Source organism: Epinephelus lanceolatus, chromosome 21, assembly GCF_041903045.1.
Source record: "Epinephelus lanceolatus isolate andai-2023 chromosome 21, ASM4190304v1, whole genome shotgun sequence".
NCBI classification, from domain to species: domain Eukaryota; kingdom Metazoa; phylum Chordata; class Actinopteri; order Perciformes; family Serranidae; genus Epinephelus; species Epinephelus lanceolatus.
In genome coordinates this window covers 15,025,840-15,041,123 of record NC_135754.1, presented here as the reverse complement: position 1 = coordinate 15,041,123, position 15,284 = coordinate 15,025,840, and the positions used below count along the sequence as shown (strand labels likewise).

The following is a 15,284-nucleotide window of genomic DNA, read 5'->3' as shown; positions in this document are numbered from 1 at the left end:
AAAGAGCTGTCTGACAAAAAGGTAAAGTGGTGAAAGTATTGTAAATATAGCATTCACTTAAACTGACAGATTTATTTTTAGGTCGTTGAAATATGTTTTGCTCTAAGCAGTACATTGCTGAGCTTCTGTGGCAGTACTCCTGTCTGCTTCTCCAAACTGGGGATGTGTCAACCACCATCTACTGTAGGTAACAAACAAACTATGGATAAGTACCTCATACATCCCCACTGCAAATGATTCAACAATCCCATTAGGTCTATTCTTAAAAAAAAGTTGATAATTAAATTTTCTAGCCATGGTCTATTGCTACTAAAACTTTGAGTTGAAACACAAACAAAATTGACTTTCTGTGTGAATTTTCCAGGTGGAGCTCAGCTGTCCCAAGGAAATGGCATGGAAGGTGAACATGCACCGCGGCTACCTGGCCATCTGCCACCCAGAGGAGCAGCAGCTCAACTTCATAGAGCGGCTGGTGGAGATGGCCTCCAGCCTGGCCATCCGCGAGTGGAGGAGGTTGCCTCACATTGTTTCCCACGTGCACACACCGCTGCTGCAGGTCAGTGTACAGTTTCTTCTGTTAAAAAGGCCTCAGTTAGACTGACACAGCAGTCAGGAAGCCAGGATGAGTGGTGAAGGGAAGTCAGTTTATTGTGATATAAGCACTTGAAGAGATGGGTGTCAGGAGATCATCGGTAGCCCTGAGACGTTGTTGAGTAACGCCGATAACGGCCTCTATCTCCCTCTCTCACTCCATTTTGTAAAATTGAGATAGATGATTAAAAAAAAAATCAAAAAAACCTCTAAGCCTCTTTGATTCCACAGCGAGAGATTACAATAGACAGGGGCAAAGATGAAAAAGGAGAAGGAGAAAATTGAAAAAGGTAGAGAGCGAACAGACATGGGGAGAAAGAGAGAAGAAGAAGAGGGAAGAAAGAGTTAGTTTAGAATAGCTGTAATTACTTCCCTGCCATCAGATACCATTTGATTAAATACCTGCAGCAGAATTACATTTACATGATGAATGGGACGGTCTGAATGAAGGTTAGAAATGGGCCATCAGCTGATATTAACAGATAATTGTGAAAAATATTGTATTGCCTAATTTATTTTGTTTTGGGAGATTTGACTTCGGAGCGGGGGGGTTAAGTCTTCAGCACAGCTCTGATTCACTACATTTATCTTTTCAAAATGGGTATTTGAATTGGGTGACTACGTTCTTTATTGTAGTGTGTGTGTGCGAGCGCGCGTGTGTGTTTTGGCGTGCGTGTGCTCGCATATGTGCAGTCCAATTATTTACCCTAGCCGAGGGAAAACAAGCTATTTATTCCTCTACCCAGCCAAGCGGCCTGTTGTAAATCTCCATTCCAAACTCTATATCTCACATTCACGACTCCATGAGCCTTGGAGAATGAGAAGCCCAGACTCCACAAATACAGAAGGGTTCAAAATACCATTTGAATCAAGTTATCATCAAATCCCAGCTCTTAGCAGTGACTGACGATCAATGGATTATCACCCACACTATCGATTACGAGGGGTTGGCATTAATATTGATTGATGAGTAGTTATAATGGAATGATTGATTATATGTTCACAAAGCGGCTTTGGGCCAATCAATGAGGCTTTTTCTTTTTTTTTCTCCATGGGATGAGATAGAAGCCCTCGCTTATCATTTTCCCATTTTCCCATCTACTTGTCGTTTTTTCTGGGCCATATCGGAGCAGATTAGCCATTGAAGTAATGTAGGAAGACATAACAATTTTCCCCAGTCAATTATTTTGGTGGCATGAAAGAAATATTGCTGGACTGTACTTCCAGCGCAGAAATGTTGTGTAAGAGTTCTGTGACATTTTTACTATATGCATATACCCCAAATTACTTCTACTATTTATTCAATCAAATTTAGCTGAAAAGAGCAAATGCTAATCAATTTGTGTCAAATGTCAACAGTGCTATATGTTAATGTTTTAGAGGGTTGGGGTTCAAACTCAGTACTTTTGAGGGTATCGACCAATTTAGGTCGGTACAGCTGAGTACCAGTCGCTTTAAATGTGTTTCAAATATTTTTACTGAGCCGAATTTACAGAAAACTGTTTTGTAATAATAAGTTCAGGGAAATAAAATAGATAATGTCGAAGGTAGGATCGTATTTTGTAGTTAGAATAGTATCAAAAATATTCAATTAAAAAGAGAGGACGTGCATAAACTGAAAAAAGAGGATATAAAATGAAACTAAGTGTGAGCATAGCAGCATAACTCAGATAAGGGAATAAAGAAACAGTGATTTCCGTCTTTTATCTTCCCCTTTAGTCCCCTTAATCTTCCTAAACCTCTTCTTTCCCCATGTCCCTCACCCTTCTCTCACTCATTAACTCATACTGTAAATGAAACATCGTAAAAGTATATGAAACAACTTAAGAACTACACCTTGTGTGAGATGTGTTATGAAGGGTTGTCAAAGCATATCATAATGTTTTAGTCTGCCTTTAATGACATATCTCTTCCACTTCGCATTCAATAAATCAGTGCCAAACTGTGGTACCTGAGAGGGCATCTGGGTGAGAACCCCAGGTCCCAACAGGAGGAGGAAGTGCTGTGAAGTGCCCCGCAGCAATAGTTTCGGCATCTGGTCTATTTTCTTTTTGTCTTATTTTAGAAATCGAAAAGGAAAAGTATCAGGGCTGTTTGGAAATTTTATACATGTTCCGCATATTTATCACTTGTGTCTAAACAGAGAGCGAGAGATGAGCAAATGTACATAAAAGCAGACAAACAGACAAAGACTTAGCTCTATGCGTGATTAGGAAAGAGCAGAGGAGCAGAATTGCTTGTTAATTGGCACAGAGTATAGAGAGAAAAGGGAGATCAAGACTATGTCACTCCTGCAGCTTGTTTAGAATTTACTTTTGCTTGCGAGTTAAGTACCAAAAAAAGATACTGGACACTAATGTTTTGCTGAAAGAGGGTATGAGGAGTCATTGTGTTTTCTCAGGGCTGTGTTAGAGATGTTCATGTCTGGCTGTCTGTTGAGGTAGATGAGTTTCGTCATTTTGATCCATCTCTGGAGGCTTTCAGCCCTGGGATTGTTGAGTCTTAAGGCAGTGACCTAAAGAGGGTTAGCCCCAGGATTGTCTTCTGTCTTCATATCTGTCAACACCCTGACAGTGACAGTCCTCTTTTTCTAACCATTTCAGCTTCTGTGTTTTATACGCATGATGCTTTTACCTTTTACCATTTTTTCCATTAATGCAACAGTCTAACACTTAGTGTCTTTCTTGCTATCATCTTTCTTCTTGTCCCTTTCATCTTTCTCTTGATCCTTGTTCTTCATATCTCCCCTGCTATCTTTCCACCTTTTAACTAAAAGCTGATCTTCAGACACTCCGTATCAACTTTTCAACTGTGTTACCACCCTGTCTTACCTTTCTGATCCTCCTCCTTTACCTTTCTTTTCATTAAATGCATTTAAGTATTTCAGGGAAGTTCTGCTTGATTGTGCTGTGCACCACACACAATCAAGACATCCAGAAATAATGTGATGGAGATGAGGCAGAAATGCACAAGACATTTTATGCATCTCACTGTGCCCTTAAAAACTTAGTATGCATGTCAAGACACCCTGACTCAAGCAAAGCTGAAAACTGAAAACAGAAGAACAAACGGTTAACTTGAGATTTCTTTAACTTCAAACAAGTGACCAGTCACTGATTGACAGCAGATGGACACTGTGTGTGCACAGTGGTGCAAGCTGAGCAGGAAATTTGGCTAGTAGCCTGCATTTGTTAAGATGTGTAGACAAAATATTAACAAGATTAAGTGCAGCTGGTACACTGTCTGGAGCAAATATTTGAAGCAAGCCTGGGAACACAAAATATTAACTGTAAACAAAAAAAAGTGGGCCACTGCAAGCATGAGAAGCATTTGTTGGCTGCTGCTTCAGATCTGCCACCTTACATGCATCATAAAAGTTAGGGGCAAAGAGTCAAGTGAGTTGTGGTCAAGATACTTATGATACTTTATGAAAGATACAAAAGGTTGAGAGCAGATTTTTACTTCTTATTTTTCCCCCAGGCGGCACAGCAGATCATTGAGCTGCAAGAAGCAGCCCAAATTAACGCAGGGCTTCAGCCGGCCAACCTGGGCCGCAACACCAGCCTCCATGACATGAAGACTGTGGTGAAAACCTGGAGAAACCGACTGCCCATTGTTTCTGATGACTTGTCGCATTGGAGCAGCATCTTCATGTGGCGCCAGCACCACTACCAAGGTACGACACACGCTCTGACAGACCCAGTACGGCTTTTAAGCTTGAGACCAGTGACAATGAAAAATTTTACGTCCACATGCGTGACTTTTAACATATTGTGCATGTTTAACAGGGTGCCATTCTCATGCAGACACTCTCTCAGATTGCTGCTTAGGTATCCACTAGTTCCACGAAGGGGTCTTCTTTAAAAGCCACGAGTTGCAGAACCCCCTCGGGGTCTCTGTACATTTCCAAATGTCAGCTCACTAAAGCACTTTCTCTCTCGCTGCAGGACATAACACACACATACACTCTGACACACGCGCGCACACACACACACACACACACACATATTTACCTTGCTCAGTGCTCTCTCCCGCAGTGACTTTGAAACCATTCAGAGAGGCAGCCACTGCAAAATGTGATGTCTCAAGCAACTTGAGCTCCAACTCTCACTGTGAGGCACTGAAATAATGATAGGACCAGTTCTGCAGCACCATGCCAATAAAATCCACTTCATTTATAGGTGACAGCCTTCAAACTTATGTTAAAGTGAAATGGAATTTTCTTGATGAAATTCATCGCCATGGCCCATTTACTGTTCAATACGTTTAGTGTCCCCAGTGCCCTCCTCTGCATTATGACAGCAGAGCTTTCAGAGTGCTAGACGATCCCCAATGTTCATACTACTGTAAACTCTCCTCCTTTTTACTTTCTTCTTCAAACATGACACCTGTATAAAGACAAAACAAATATGTTCCTTACTGTTTTGTTTCTGTCCACAGCCATAGTGACGGCATATGAGACGAACACACAGCATGATCCAAACAACAACAATGCCATGTTGGGAGTTCACGCCTCGGCTTCTGCTATCATTCAGTATGGCAAGATAGGACGTAAACAGGTACTGGTTTAGGCTTATGAGTGTTTTTACTTCAAAATATGTAAGGGATAATGTACAATGAGTAGGTCATGATAGCAAAATGAACCTCGACCTTTTTAGTCATGTTTGTGAAACCATATCACGCTGTTTTCTCTCCAGGGTTTGGTGAATGTGGCTCTGGACATTCTGAGTCGTATCCACACCATCCCCACAGTGCCCATTGTTGACTGCTTCCAGAAGATCAGACAGCAGGTCAAATGTTATTTGCAGCTGGCCGGCGTCATGGGCAAGAATGAGTGCATGCAGGTAAGATAGAATGTGATCTTCTCTCCTGTACATAGGGATGGGTATTGATAAGCTCTTGGACAAACAGTGCTGCTATCGGTATTTATGTAATGTTAATTCATTCTTATATATCTGACATTTTCAGATTTCTAACTTTAACTGATTAGATTTTGGTGATCAAAGGTCAAGGCTACTGTGACCTCACAAAACATGTTTTTTGGCCAAAACTTGAGATTCATACACTAATTATGACAGAATGTGTAGTAGGACAAAATGATATAGTGATGACATTATATGCCCAAAAGGTCAACTTCACAGTGACATCATAATGTTCTGCAGAAGCACTTTTCTGGCCATTATTCAACGTCATAACTGATGAACAAAAGGGGAGACGTTTGATCAGATATTAAATTGGTGACTCTAATCTTGGTGCCCACCTTGAAACTGTGCTGATTGTGTAGATGTTCTGTGCTGTTGGGGGGAAGATGTGTGTGAAGCATCCACGTTTTCACAGACACAGATGTAAACTAGAAGTGCTGGTGTGCAAAGGCATACAACTGCAAGGCGGTAATTCTACATTTTAAGTTATTTATTTATTTTTTTTTCCTGTTAGCGTCTGAGAAGCTCAGTGACTATAGTTATTTGTAAATTTTTAATATTGTTTATGTTTAGCTTCTGGTAGTAAATCAGCATTACGGCACATCCCCATCAGGCATTTTGTTGACCAGGCATTTGTAGCAGTTGCTCCTCATATATATGACTGTTAAGTCTTTTCATATATTTTCATGTTACGTCTTTATTTTTTGTAACATATTGTGGAGAATAGAATAGTATTTGGTATCGATAAGGACTGTCAGTATCGCTAACTGTTTCATTGAAAGCTTAACAATACCCATCCCTTTCTATGCTGTAGCCTACTGTTTCACATTAGACAATTACTATTGGCCATTTATTTATTTGGCCTATGCACTAAATATGGATGCCCCTGTTTTTATAATGTTTTACTGGTAAGAAATGATTTTTTAGAACATTAAACTTGCAGTTAAAGTAAGTGTAGTATTGCCATAAACAATAGTTGCAAGTAACTGGTATAATCTCAGCACTTTTGATCATCAGGATTGTTTTGTAGAACTCTGCCCCATAATTAATAAGAAATTACAAATGTCACTGTGTTAACGAGTATGTTTGTCATGTTCAAAATGACTCTTGGTTTTATTAGCTTGTAAGTAACTCCTGAAATATTTTATTAACAAAATCACTCTCTAGAAAGAGCACAAATCATTTAGGTTGTACAGTCTAATTACGTGTGATCAAAATATGATAAATATACCGCACCCATGTAACACCTGCACCATAATGCAGCACAGCTGCAGGAGATTTGGACCGTGGAAATGCATACTTTGAAAAAAGTCAGCCTCAACTGAAGAACAACACATTTGATGCATTTAGTGTGATTTAAGTACTCGGGTTGTCTGTTTGCAGTGGCTGGAGGCGTCGTTAGCGGTACTTTGAGTGGGAAAAGTAGTAAGAGCAGGAAGTGTTTGGGGTGGCTCTAGGTGACAAGTTATAGCAGGGAGACTTATAAGAGAGTGTAACTCAGGAGCTTGCTCTTAAGCCCATGGAGTACTCTGATTAATAGAAGCAGTTCAGCACACCACAAGTCATTAAAAGTGCCAGTAGACACTCTTCTCCCTCTCTCTCTTTCTCTCTTCTATCTCATCTCCTCTGGTTCTCTCTGTCTCTCTCTCCCGCTACACATCGTTTGTCACAGCAGTACATAGGGGACACCTAATCAGAGGCTCACCATAATGGAAGTTTAGCTCCCTTAACACCTCTCTTCTTACTTCTTAATGAACACCGAGCAGTTTGTTTGTTTTTCACCTGTGATTACGGCCCTGTCTAAAACAGAGTGTCGTGGTGTCTTTTTCGCGATTCCTCTCCCTAGCGGCGACAAAAGTTTCTTTACTGCAGTTTGTTACGAAGTTAAACCCCTGATGTTCACTTCCTTGTCTGTTAGGGTTTGGAGGTGATAGAGTCGACCAACCTGAAGTACTTCACCAAGGAGATGACGGCTGAGTTCTATGCTCTGAAGGGCATGTTCCTGGCTCAGATCAACAAGTATGTCCAAAAGTGCTCCAGCTGTCTGCTCACTGACAGCCTTTCCAGCTTTGCACAAGCACGTCACCTTGTAGCCAACTTTGATTTGCTTCTTTCACCCTTTTTTTTTTTTTTTAAACAATCTGAATCTACCATTCTGTCTGTCATTGTCTTCCCTTTGTTCATTATCACATTGTCCTCAAACTGTGTCAGCGGTCCCTTAACCCTGCGTGGGTGTTTTATCCTGTCAGGACATGGCAGTCATATTTAATCGGCACTTCTCACCTCAAGCTGATGCACCTTTGAGGCTACGTTACTAGGTAACCCCTGTGACGTGGCTTAGATGTTAATGCACATCTGAGTCATCAGCTTGTGACCCTGTCAGCACTGTGTTTTTAGCTGCAGGGGTTGCCTGTGGAGCATACATCTCACTCTTTCCATGCTTTGCTGGGCCATGCACACTCACAGCCACACTCTTTAACACCCTTTTCCCCTTCAGCAACCCTCCTTTACCCGTCATCTTTGACGTGACATGGCGTCCTGAGGGGTGAAAGACAAATTGCGGAAGGCTTATTAAATGTATATGCAGCTCAATAATTAACTCGAGGCAATTTGCAGGAATCTCTGGGATCAGCAGAACTTGCCTCCACCTCAGCAGGGTTTATTGCAATCATTAAGTTTCCCCTACACCGGGGGAGAATTAACAGCAGAGGGGGGGTTACAGCTAGGGAGAGTCTTTTTTATATATATATGTGTGTGTGTGTGTGTGTGTGTGTGTGTGTGCGTGCAACCACATGTGCTAAGGATTTTGCGATCATTCAATTAAACGGGTGTCAGAGATTTGACAGTCTGTTGGGTGCCTGTGCTCCTGTTGAGCCTCGTAGTCGAAACTGTTAATGTACTTTAACACTGGCAAAGTGACTGAGGCAACCCCATTAAGTATTACTGGAGGGTCTCCGGCTCTGACTCCCATAGCAATCAAGCTCCCATTTCTTAATCACATGCCAAAATGCCTTTTATAATAACACATTTTAATTGATTGGCTTGGGAGACATGTCACTGTAAGTAAGCAGCAGAGTAGTTTTGGAAGCACTCCTAAAATGGAGGTCCATTTACCAACTGTGGCTCAGTCAGGCTTTTTCATTGACAGGCCTGTCTCCTTGTTTTGACTGCGGGGCGGTGCGTCTCAGGGTGCCTCTTGCATCTTATTTATTAATCAGAGGCTGAAAGGTGTGTAACAATTATTCAGAGTGCGTGCCAACGTGAGGTTAGAAGCCGCTTGGCGTGGTGAAAACAGCTGATGATTCAGAATATATTTCCCTGTCAGCATAAAATGGTGCAGTCAAAAAACTTGAGTCTCTTGCCAGATTTCCCCTGTCTATTTCCTTGCCTGCTATTTAACACTTTTAGAATTGAATACTCAAGGTGTGACTTCTAGATTGCTGTACCGGGATATAAAAAAAACAAACAACCCAAGGATTCTCAAGTTTATCAGCCTGCAGATTCCTCTAAGATGTAGCAATGCTCTTCACGGTCAGTGAATTGTATACAGATAAATACAGTCATTATGCTGAGGTTTTTTACCTTGCCGCGGCTGTCATTTCTGAAAAAATAGACAGATGTTAAGCTCATATGTCACCCAGTATTACATGGATTGATCTGAGCAGTATGATGAGGTTGGGTTCAACTCATATTACAATACAGCAAAGTGCTTGAAACCTTAGTGACATTAATTCATGCTGGGTTAAATGCTTACTCTGTAATGCCGAGGGGAAAGGCCTTGAAGATTACAGCGAATGAAAAATGGTGCTTATTGATGTGTAGTACATAATTCAGAATGTGATCATCATAATCTGTTTCTCGCACACTTCATCTTTCTCCTTTTCTCCATACAACTAATGCATCCATCTCTTTCAGCCCTCCCCCATTCCTTCAGTGTCCCTCCCTACTTTGTGTCTCTTTTTTCTTTCTGACTTCCCTTTCATTAAATCGTACTTCCTCTCCAGCTACCTCCCTTCTCTCACTTGCTCTTCACATGTCTATCCCTCACTCTCTAACACTCTTCATCTTCCCGTTCTTCTTGTTCCAGGTCAGAGGAGGCTAATAAGGCCTTTTCGGCAGCAGTGCAGATGCATGATGTCCTGGTGAAGGCCTGGGCCATGTGGGGCGACTACCTGGAGAACATCTTTGTCAAGGACCGCCAGCTCCACTTGGGAGTCTCCGCCATTACCTGCTACCTCCACGCATGCCGCCACCAAAACGAGAGCAAGTCCCGCAAATACCTAGCAAAGGTAATAAGCAGTGCTAATATCGTCAGCATAATCTCTAGTGTTTCTCTTGTCCACAGTTGTTGAGGGTTCATGAGTGAGATTTGTTTTCTTTTTGATGGTGTTTGCATTTAATCTTGCATTAGGGCTGGGTAAAATGGGCCATACGCACGCAGGGCAAAGCTGTATTGCATGGATGCTACTGCAGTAATTTCATTCATCTCATAGATTGTGTGACATGAATAGACTGCTTAACAGACTGATTTAAGATAGAGCCCAGGTGCTATCCCCCCCATGTTGCAGGAGAACTTATACCTCTTAGCCCTAACTGGCATGTCCACATCCACTACTGCATCTAACCACTGCTGCAGTAAAACCAGTTGCCTCAATCGGGCCCTTTTTCAGACAGGGTGACTTTTAATTCCCTCGTTTCCTGACCCCATCCAGCCAATACATTATTGTTTCTGATGAGAAGAAAGACATTATTTTCTATCCCTCTCAGACTCTGCCCCAGGTACCAGCTGAGAGTAATTTGATTGATTACAGTTCAGCTGTAGACGGTGTGGATGGGTTCCCACGGCAGATCGATAGCAGAGTGAAGGCCATCTTCTGGCACGGGCGGTTAACAGTCTAATGGCCTCCCCTGATACCCCAATCTCACGATCCCACCACACGGACTGACCTTTTTCTAATAGTCTGACCAATGCTGACCATACTTACCAGTGAAATAAGACCTGTGTGGGAGATGAAGGGGTGTACTCCTTACTAACAAGCATTGCACCTTCTTGCACAGACACACACCAACTCATTCAATACTGCCTCTAAAGTCCCTCCAGAGGTTAGCAAAGAAAGACCTCTTTATGCTTTCATAGTAGGTATAGCACTGATACCTGCTGTGCTCAGGTCGGGTGGTTCTCAAAGGGACAGTTCACCCCAGAATCAGAACTACACATTTGTCCTCTTACCTGCAGTGCTATTTATGAGTCTAGATTGTTTTGGTTTGAGTTGCCAAGTGTTGGAGATATCAGCTTTAGAGATGTCTGCCCTCTCTTGAATATAATGGAACTAGATGGCACTCAGCTTGATGTGCAATAAGCGCTACAGTATAAATTTGTACAATTCAGCAGCAGTGTCTCTTTCCAGAAATCATCACCTGGTTAGTCAAGATAATCCACGCATGCTGTGGGCGGTTTTCATGTAGGAACGGTTTACTGTTTACCGAACTATACTCACCAACTGTATCACCTCACAGAGGAGATCATCTACTGCTAGCTCACCTTTGTATCTTTGATTTTGGGGTGAACTGTCCCTTTAATATCAGGGAAGGCAGCAGCATCAAATGAGATGATCACAGCAAACTGTTAGAAAATTATGGTCAGTTTAGATAAATTCGTGGTAACGTCTTGCTTCATTAAAACACTTTCACAAAACTGGATCTTTTGTTTTATTATTTATTAATGAACTGGAGGAAAGTAGAACTAAGAGACTGTGAAATATGTACTAAAGTGCCTGCTGGCTTTGAAAGAGCCACAGCAGAGTCAGATTAGAGAGACTCTTCCGAAGAGCAAAAGCTACCTCCATGTGTCAGGCTGGATAAATAATAAATATGGTCTTACCACGTCCAGTGTCAGCATCAGGCATTACCATCATTATCTGCTCTAATAATGGCTGCTACCAGCTTCACATTCCAATTAGATGTTTTTCTTGTGACCCCCCCTGGTATTGTGCTGCCAAGCCTGGTTGGCAGTGCTTAGTCCTGATGGGTGAAGAGAGATGACCAGTCATTATCAGTAATTATACACAATCTGTGTACCCGGGTCGGCTCGCTGAAAAGAGCCCGGGGGGGTTGAGTGGGGTTAATGTCTTCATCATAATGTAGATGCACACACAAGCACACCGGGGGGGGGGGGATCACCTCCATGTTGGCTCAGCTTTGATCATAGTGATGACTGCCAAGATGAACTTGTTCTGCAGCCCTTCTCCTGCTGTGAACAGAACCAGGGAAGCAGTGATGGTCTGATTAATGATAGAGACCTTACCTCTTACTATTCAGTGTCTTAGAGTAGTTACATTATTGCATTTGTTTATCCCTTTATTTCTTTTCTCTGTCACCTCCTGCCGCCACCTTCCTCCCCGTTTTCTCACTTTTGTTGTGTTCTTGTTTGATCTGTAGGTGTTGTGGCTGCTCAGCTTCGATGACAAGAACACCCTGGCAGATGCTGTCGACAAGTACTGCATTGGAGTGCCGCCTATCCAGTGGTTGGCATGGATACCGCAGCTCCTGACCTGCCTGGTTGGTTCAGAAGGGAAACCTCTGCTCAACTTAATCAGCCAGGTGAGGCCTTGACGAAACTCTCTATCCCGCAGCCAGATCTATATCCCCATTGAGCTTAAGCCAAAATGCTCTTGGCCTCTGTTATTGACTCTTAATCAATGAAAACATCTGTCAGACAGCTTTGTCACATAATCTGACCATTTAGAATATGTTTGAAAATCCTATCTCCTCCCCTTGTTGCTTTTTCATTTTGTCTTCTTCAGTTTCATGTCTGGCTGTCTGCTCCACCCATCACTCATTCACATTTTTTTCTCTTGGCCTCTTTCATCCATTTGGGGCAGCACATCTGGCTGGTGTTTGTGCATTAGTGCTCATGCACATCTTTCTAATCAAGATAAATTAACTGCATTCATGCCAAAGTGGCCTCTCTCCTGCTTCCTATTTACCAAATTAAGCATTCAGATTCTTCCACTGTCACTTTTCCACAGCAATTTATTGGCTTTCACCAGTCCCTGGTGAATTGGTTTTTAAATTATTTGTTCAAGAAATGATTATAAAGTTAATATTGTACGCATCCGCACTGCGGGAACAGAGCTAGTAATTAAACCGAGGACTAATTTGCTTTGCTTAATGGAGTATTATTTCCGCACAATTTGAAGAGGGTGATCTTCAAAGAGTACTGTGCTATAACAAACAGCCATCCTCTCAGCAGAGCAGGAATATTGTATAGAGGATATGAGAGAGTGTGGAGGAGGATAAAGAGAAGAGAGGGGAGAGACAGGGTTTGAGAAACAAGCGGGCAGTGTAAGAGATTGATGTAGTATCATGGAAAGACACTAAATGTGTGATGATTACTTTGGGAATCCTCTTTACTTTTTAGAATGTAGATAAAGAGGAAACATCACACTGATGGTTGGTTGTTAAGCTCATTAACAAGCTGGCCTAATGCAAGTTAGCTGTTAAATAAATGAACAAAGCAGTAGAAACATACTGAGTCACTTGCATCCGTGTTTTTATCTTGGATATAACGCTAGTCCTGTGACGATATTTACGCTATTGACTTAATGTACAACATATGGGCAGGACCTTGATCATTTTGCTGATCTTGGTATTTCCCATTGTGTTTAGGCTACATGCGTGTTGGTATACAGTACAGGCCAAAAGTTTGGACACACCTTCTCATTCAATGCGTTTTCTTTATTTTCATGACTATTTACATTGTAGATTCTCACTGAAGGCATCAAAACTATGAATAAACACATGTGGAGTTATGTACTTAACAAAAAAAGGTGAAATAACTGAAAACATGTTTTATATTCTAGTTTCTTCAAAATAGCCACCCTTTGCTCTGATTACTGCTTTGCACACTCTTGGCATTCTCTCCATGAGCTTCAAGAGGTAGTCACCTGAAATGGTTTCCACTTCACAGGTGTGCCTTATCAGGGTTAATTAGTGGAATTTCTTGCTTTATCAATGGGGTTGGGACCATCAGTTGTGTTGTGCAGAAGTCAGGTTAATACACAGCCGACAGCCCTATTGGACAACTGTTAAAATTCATATTATGGCAAGAACCAATCAGCTAACTAAAGAAAAACGAGTGGCCATCATTACTTTAAGAAATGAAGGTCAGTCAGTCCGGAAAATTGCAAAAACTTTAAATGTGTCCCCAAGTGGAGTCGCAAAAACCATCAAGCGCTACAACGAAACTGGCACACATGAGGACCGACCCAGGAAAGGAAGACCAAGAGTCACCTCTGCTTCTGAGGATAAGTTCATCCGAGTCACCAGCCTCAGAAATGGCAAGTTAACAGCAGCTCAGATCAGAGACCAGATGAATGCCACACAGAGTTCTAGCAGCAGACCCATCTCTAGAACAACTGTTAAGAGGAGACTGCGCCAATCAGGCCTTCATGGTCAAATAGCTGCTAGGAAACCACTGCTAAGGAGAGGCAACAAGCAGAAGAGATTTGTTTGGGCCAAGAAACACAAGGAATGGACATTAGACCAGTGGAAATCTGTGCTTTGGTCTGATGAGTCCAAATTTGAGATCTTTGGTTCCAACCGCCGTGTCTTTGTGAGACGCAGAAAAGGTGAACGGATGGATTCCACATGCCTGGTTCCCACTGTGAAGCATGGAGGAGGAGGTGTGATGGTGTGGGGGTGTTTTGCTGGTGACACTGTTGGGGATTTATTCAAAATTGAAGGCACACTGAACCAGCATGGCTACCACAGCATCCTGCAGCGACATGCCATCCCATCCGGTTTGCGTTTAGTTGGACGATCATTTATTTTTCAACAGGACAATGACCCCAAACACACCTCCAGGCTGTGTAAGGGCTATTTGACCAAGAAGGAGAGTGATGGAGTGCTGCGGCAGATGACCTGGCCTCCACAGTCACCGGACCTGAACCCAATCCAGATGGTTTGGGGTGAGCTGGACCGCAGAGTGAAGGCAAAGGGGCCAACAAGTGCTAAACACCTCTGGGAACTCCTTCAAGACTGTTGGAAAACCATTTCAGGTGACTACCTCTTGAAGCTCATGGAGAGAATGCCAAGAGTGTGCAAAGCAGTAATCAGAGCAAAGGGTGGCTATTTTGAAGAAACTAGAATATAAAACATGTTTTCAGTTATTTCACCTTTTTTTGTTAAGTACATAACTCCACATGTGTTCATTCATAGTTTTGATGCCTTCAGTGAGAATCTACAATGTAAATAGTCATGAAAATAAAGAAAACGCATTGAATGAGAAGGTGTGTCCAAACTTTTGGCCTGTACTGTACATAAAAATGTCACCAGCATTTTAGCCAACATGATGCCAGAATAAAAAGTTGGGTTTTCCCTGACGATTTTAAGCCTTGGGTGCAGCAATTCTCCCTTGTTTTTCCTCTTCACTCCAGCCTAATTGCGCCAGTCTGAAGAAAAACAAAACTTCAAAGAAAACACAGTGTAGCTTACCGGTAGCCTGCAGCTCAGTCCTGATAGTCGTTAGCTCACAATACCAACCCGTGGCAATGAGCCAAAAAGTCTGTTATTTGTAGTTGTATCCTCCAATAACTTCATCCTCCTCAGTTAATCCACCACCAATCCACCCACTCAGGTCATCTATCGCCTGCAGAACACTAGCTGGATTATGGAAGTTCCAGAGCTTTGCTAAGCTTGTCTATTAGTCGAAAGAGGCATCACTTGGTTTTGTTCTCGTTGGCCAAGTTTTGTATTAAATTTCAAACTGAG

General features: G+C 42.2%; 1 protein-coding gene across 2 annotated transcripts in view; it reads left to right on the top strand.

Annotated features, from left to right (window-relative positions):
• The window catches only part of trrap (transformation/transcription domain-associated protein), a 101,864-nt gene that overhangs the window by 64,089 nt on the left and 22,491 nt on the right, over positions 1 to 15,284 (top strand). For both annotated transcript variants that reach the window (XM_078163701.1, XM_033611010.2), the window contains 7 exons: positions 365 to 556; positions 4,072 to 4,267; positions 5,032 to 5,150; positions 5,289 to 5,435; positions 7,432 to 7,532; positions 9,601 to 9,802; positions 11,952 to 12,113. In XM_078163701.1, the coding sequence (XP_078019827.1) occupies positions 365 to 556; positions 4,072 to 4,267; positions 5,032 to 5,150; positions 5,289 to 5,435; positions 7,432 to 7,532; positions 9,601 to 9,802; positions 11,952 to 12,113 (1,119 nt within the window). The remainder of the gene's footprint in view (positions 1 to 364; positions 557 to 4,071; positions 4,268 to 5,031; positions 5,151 to 5,288; positions 5,436 to 7,431; positions 7,533 to 9,600; positions 9,803 to 11,951; positions 12,114 to 15,284) is intronic.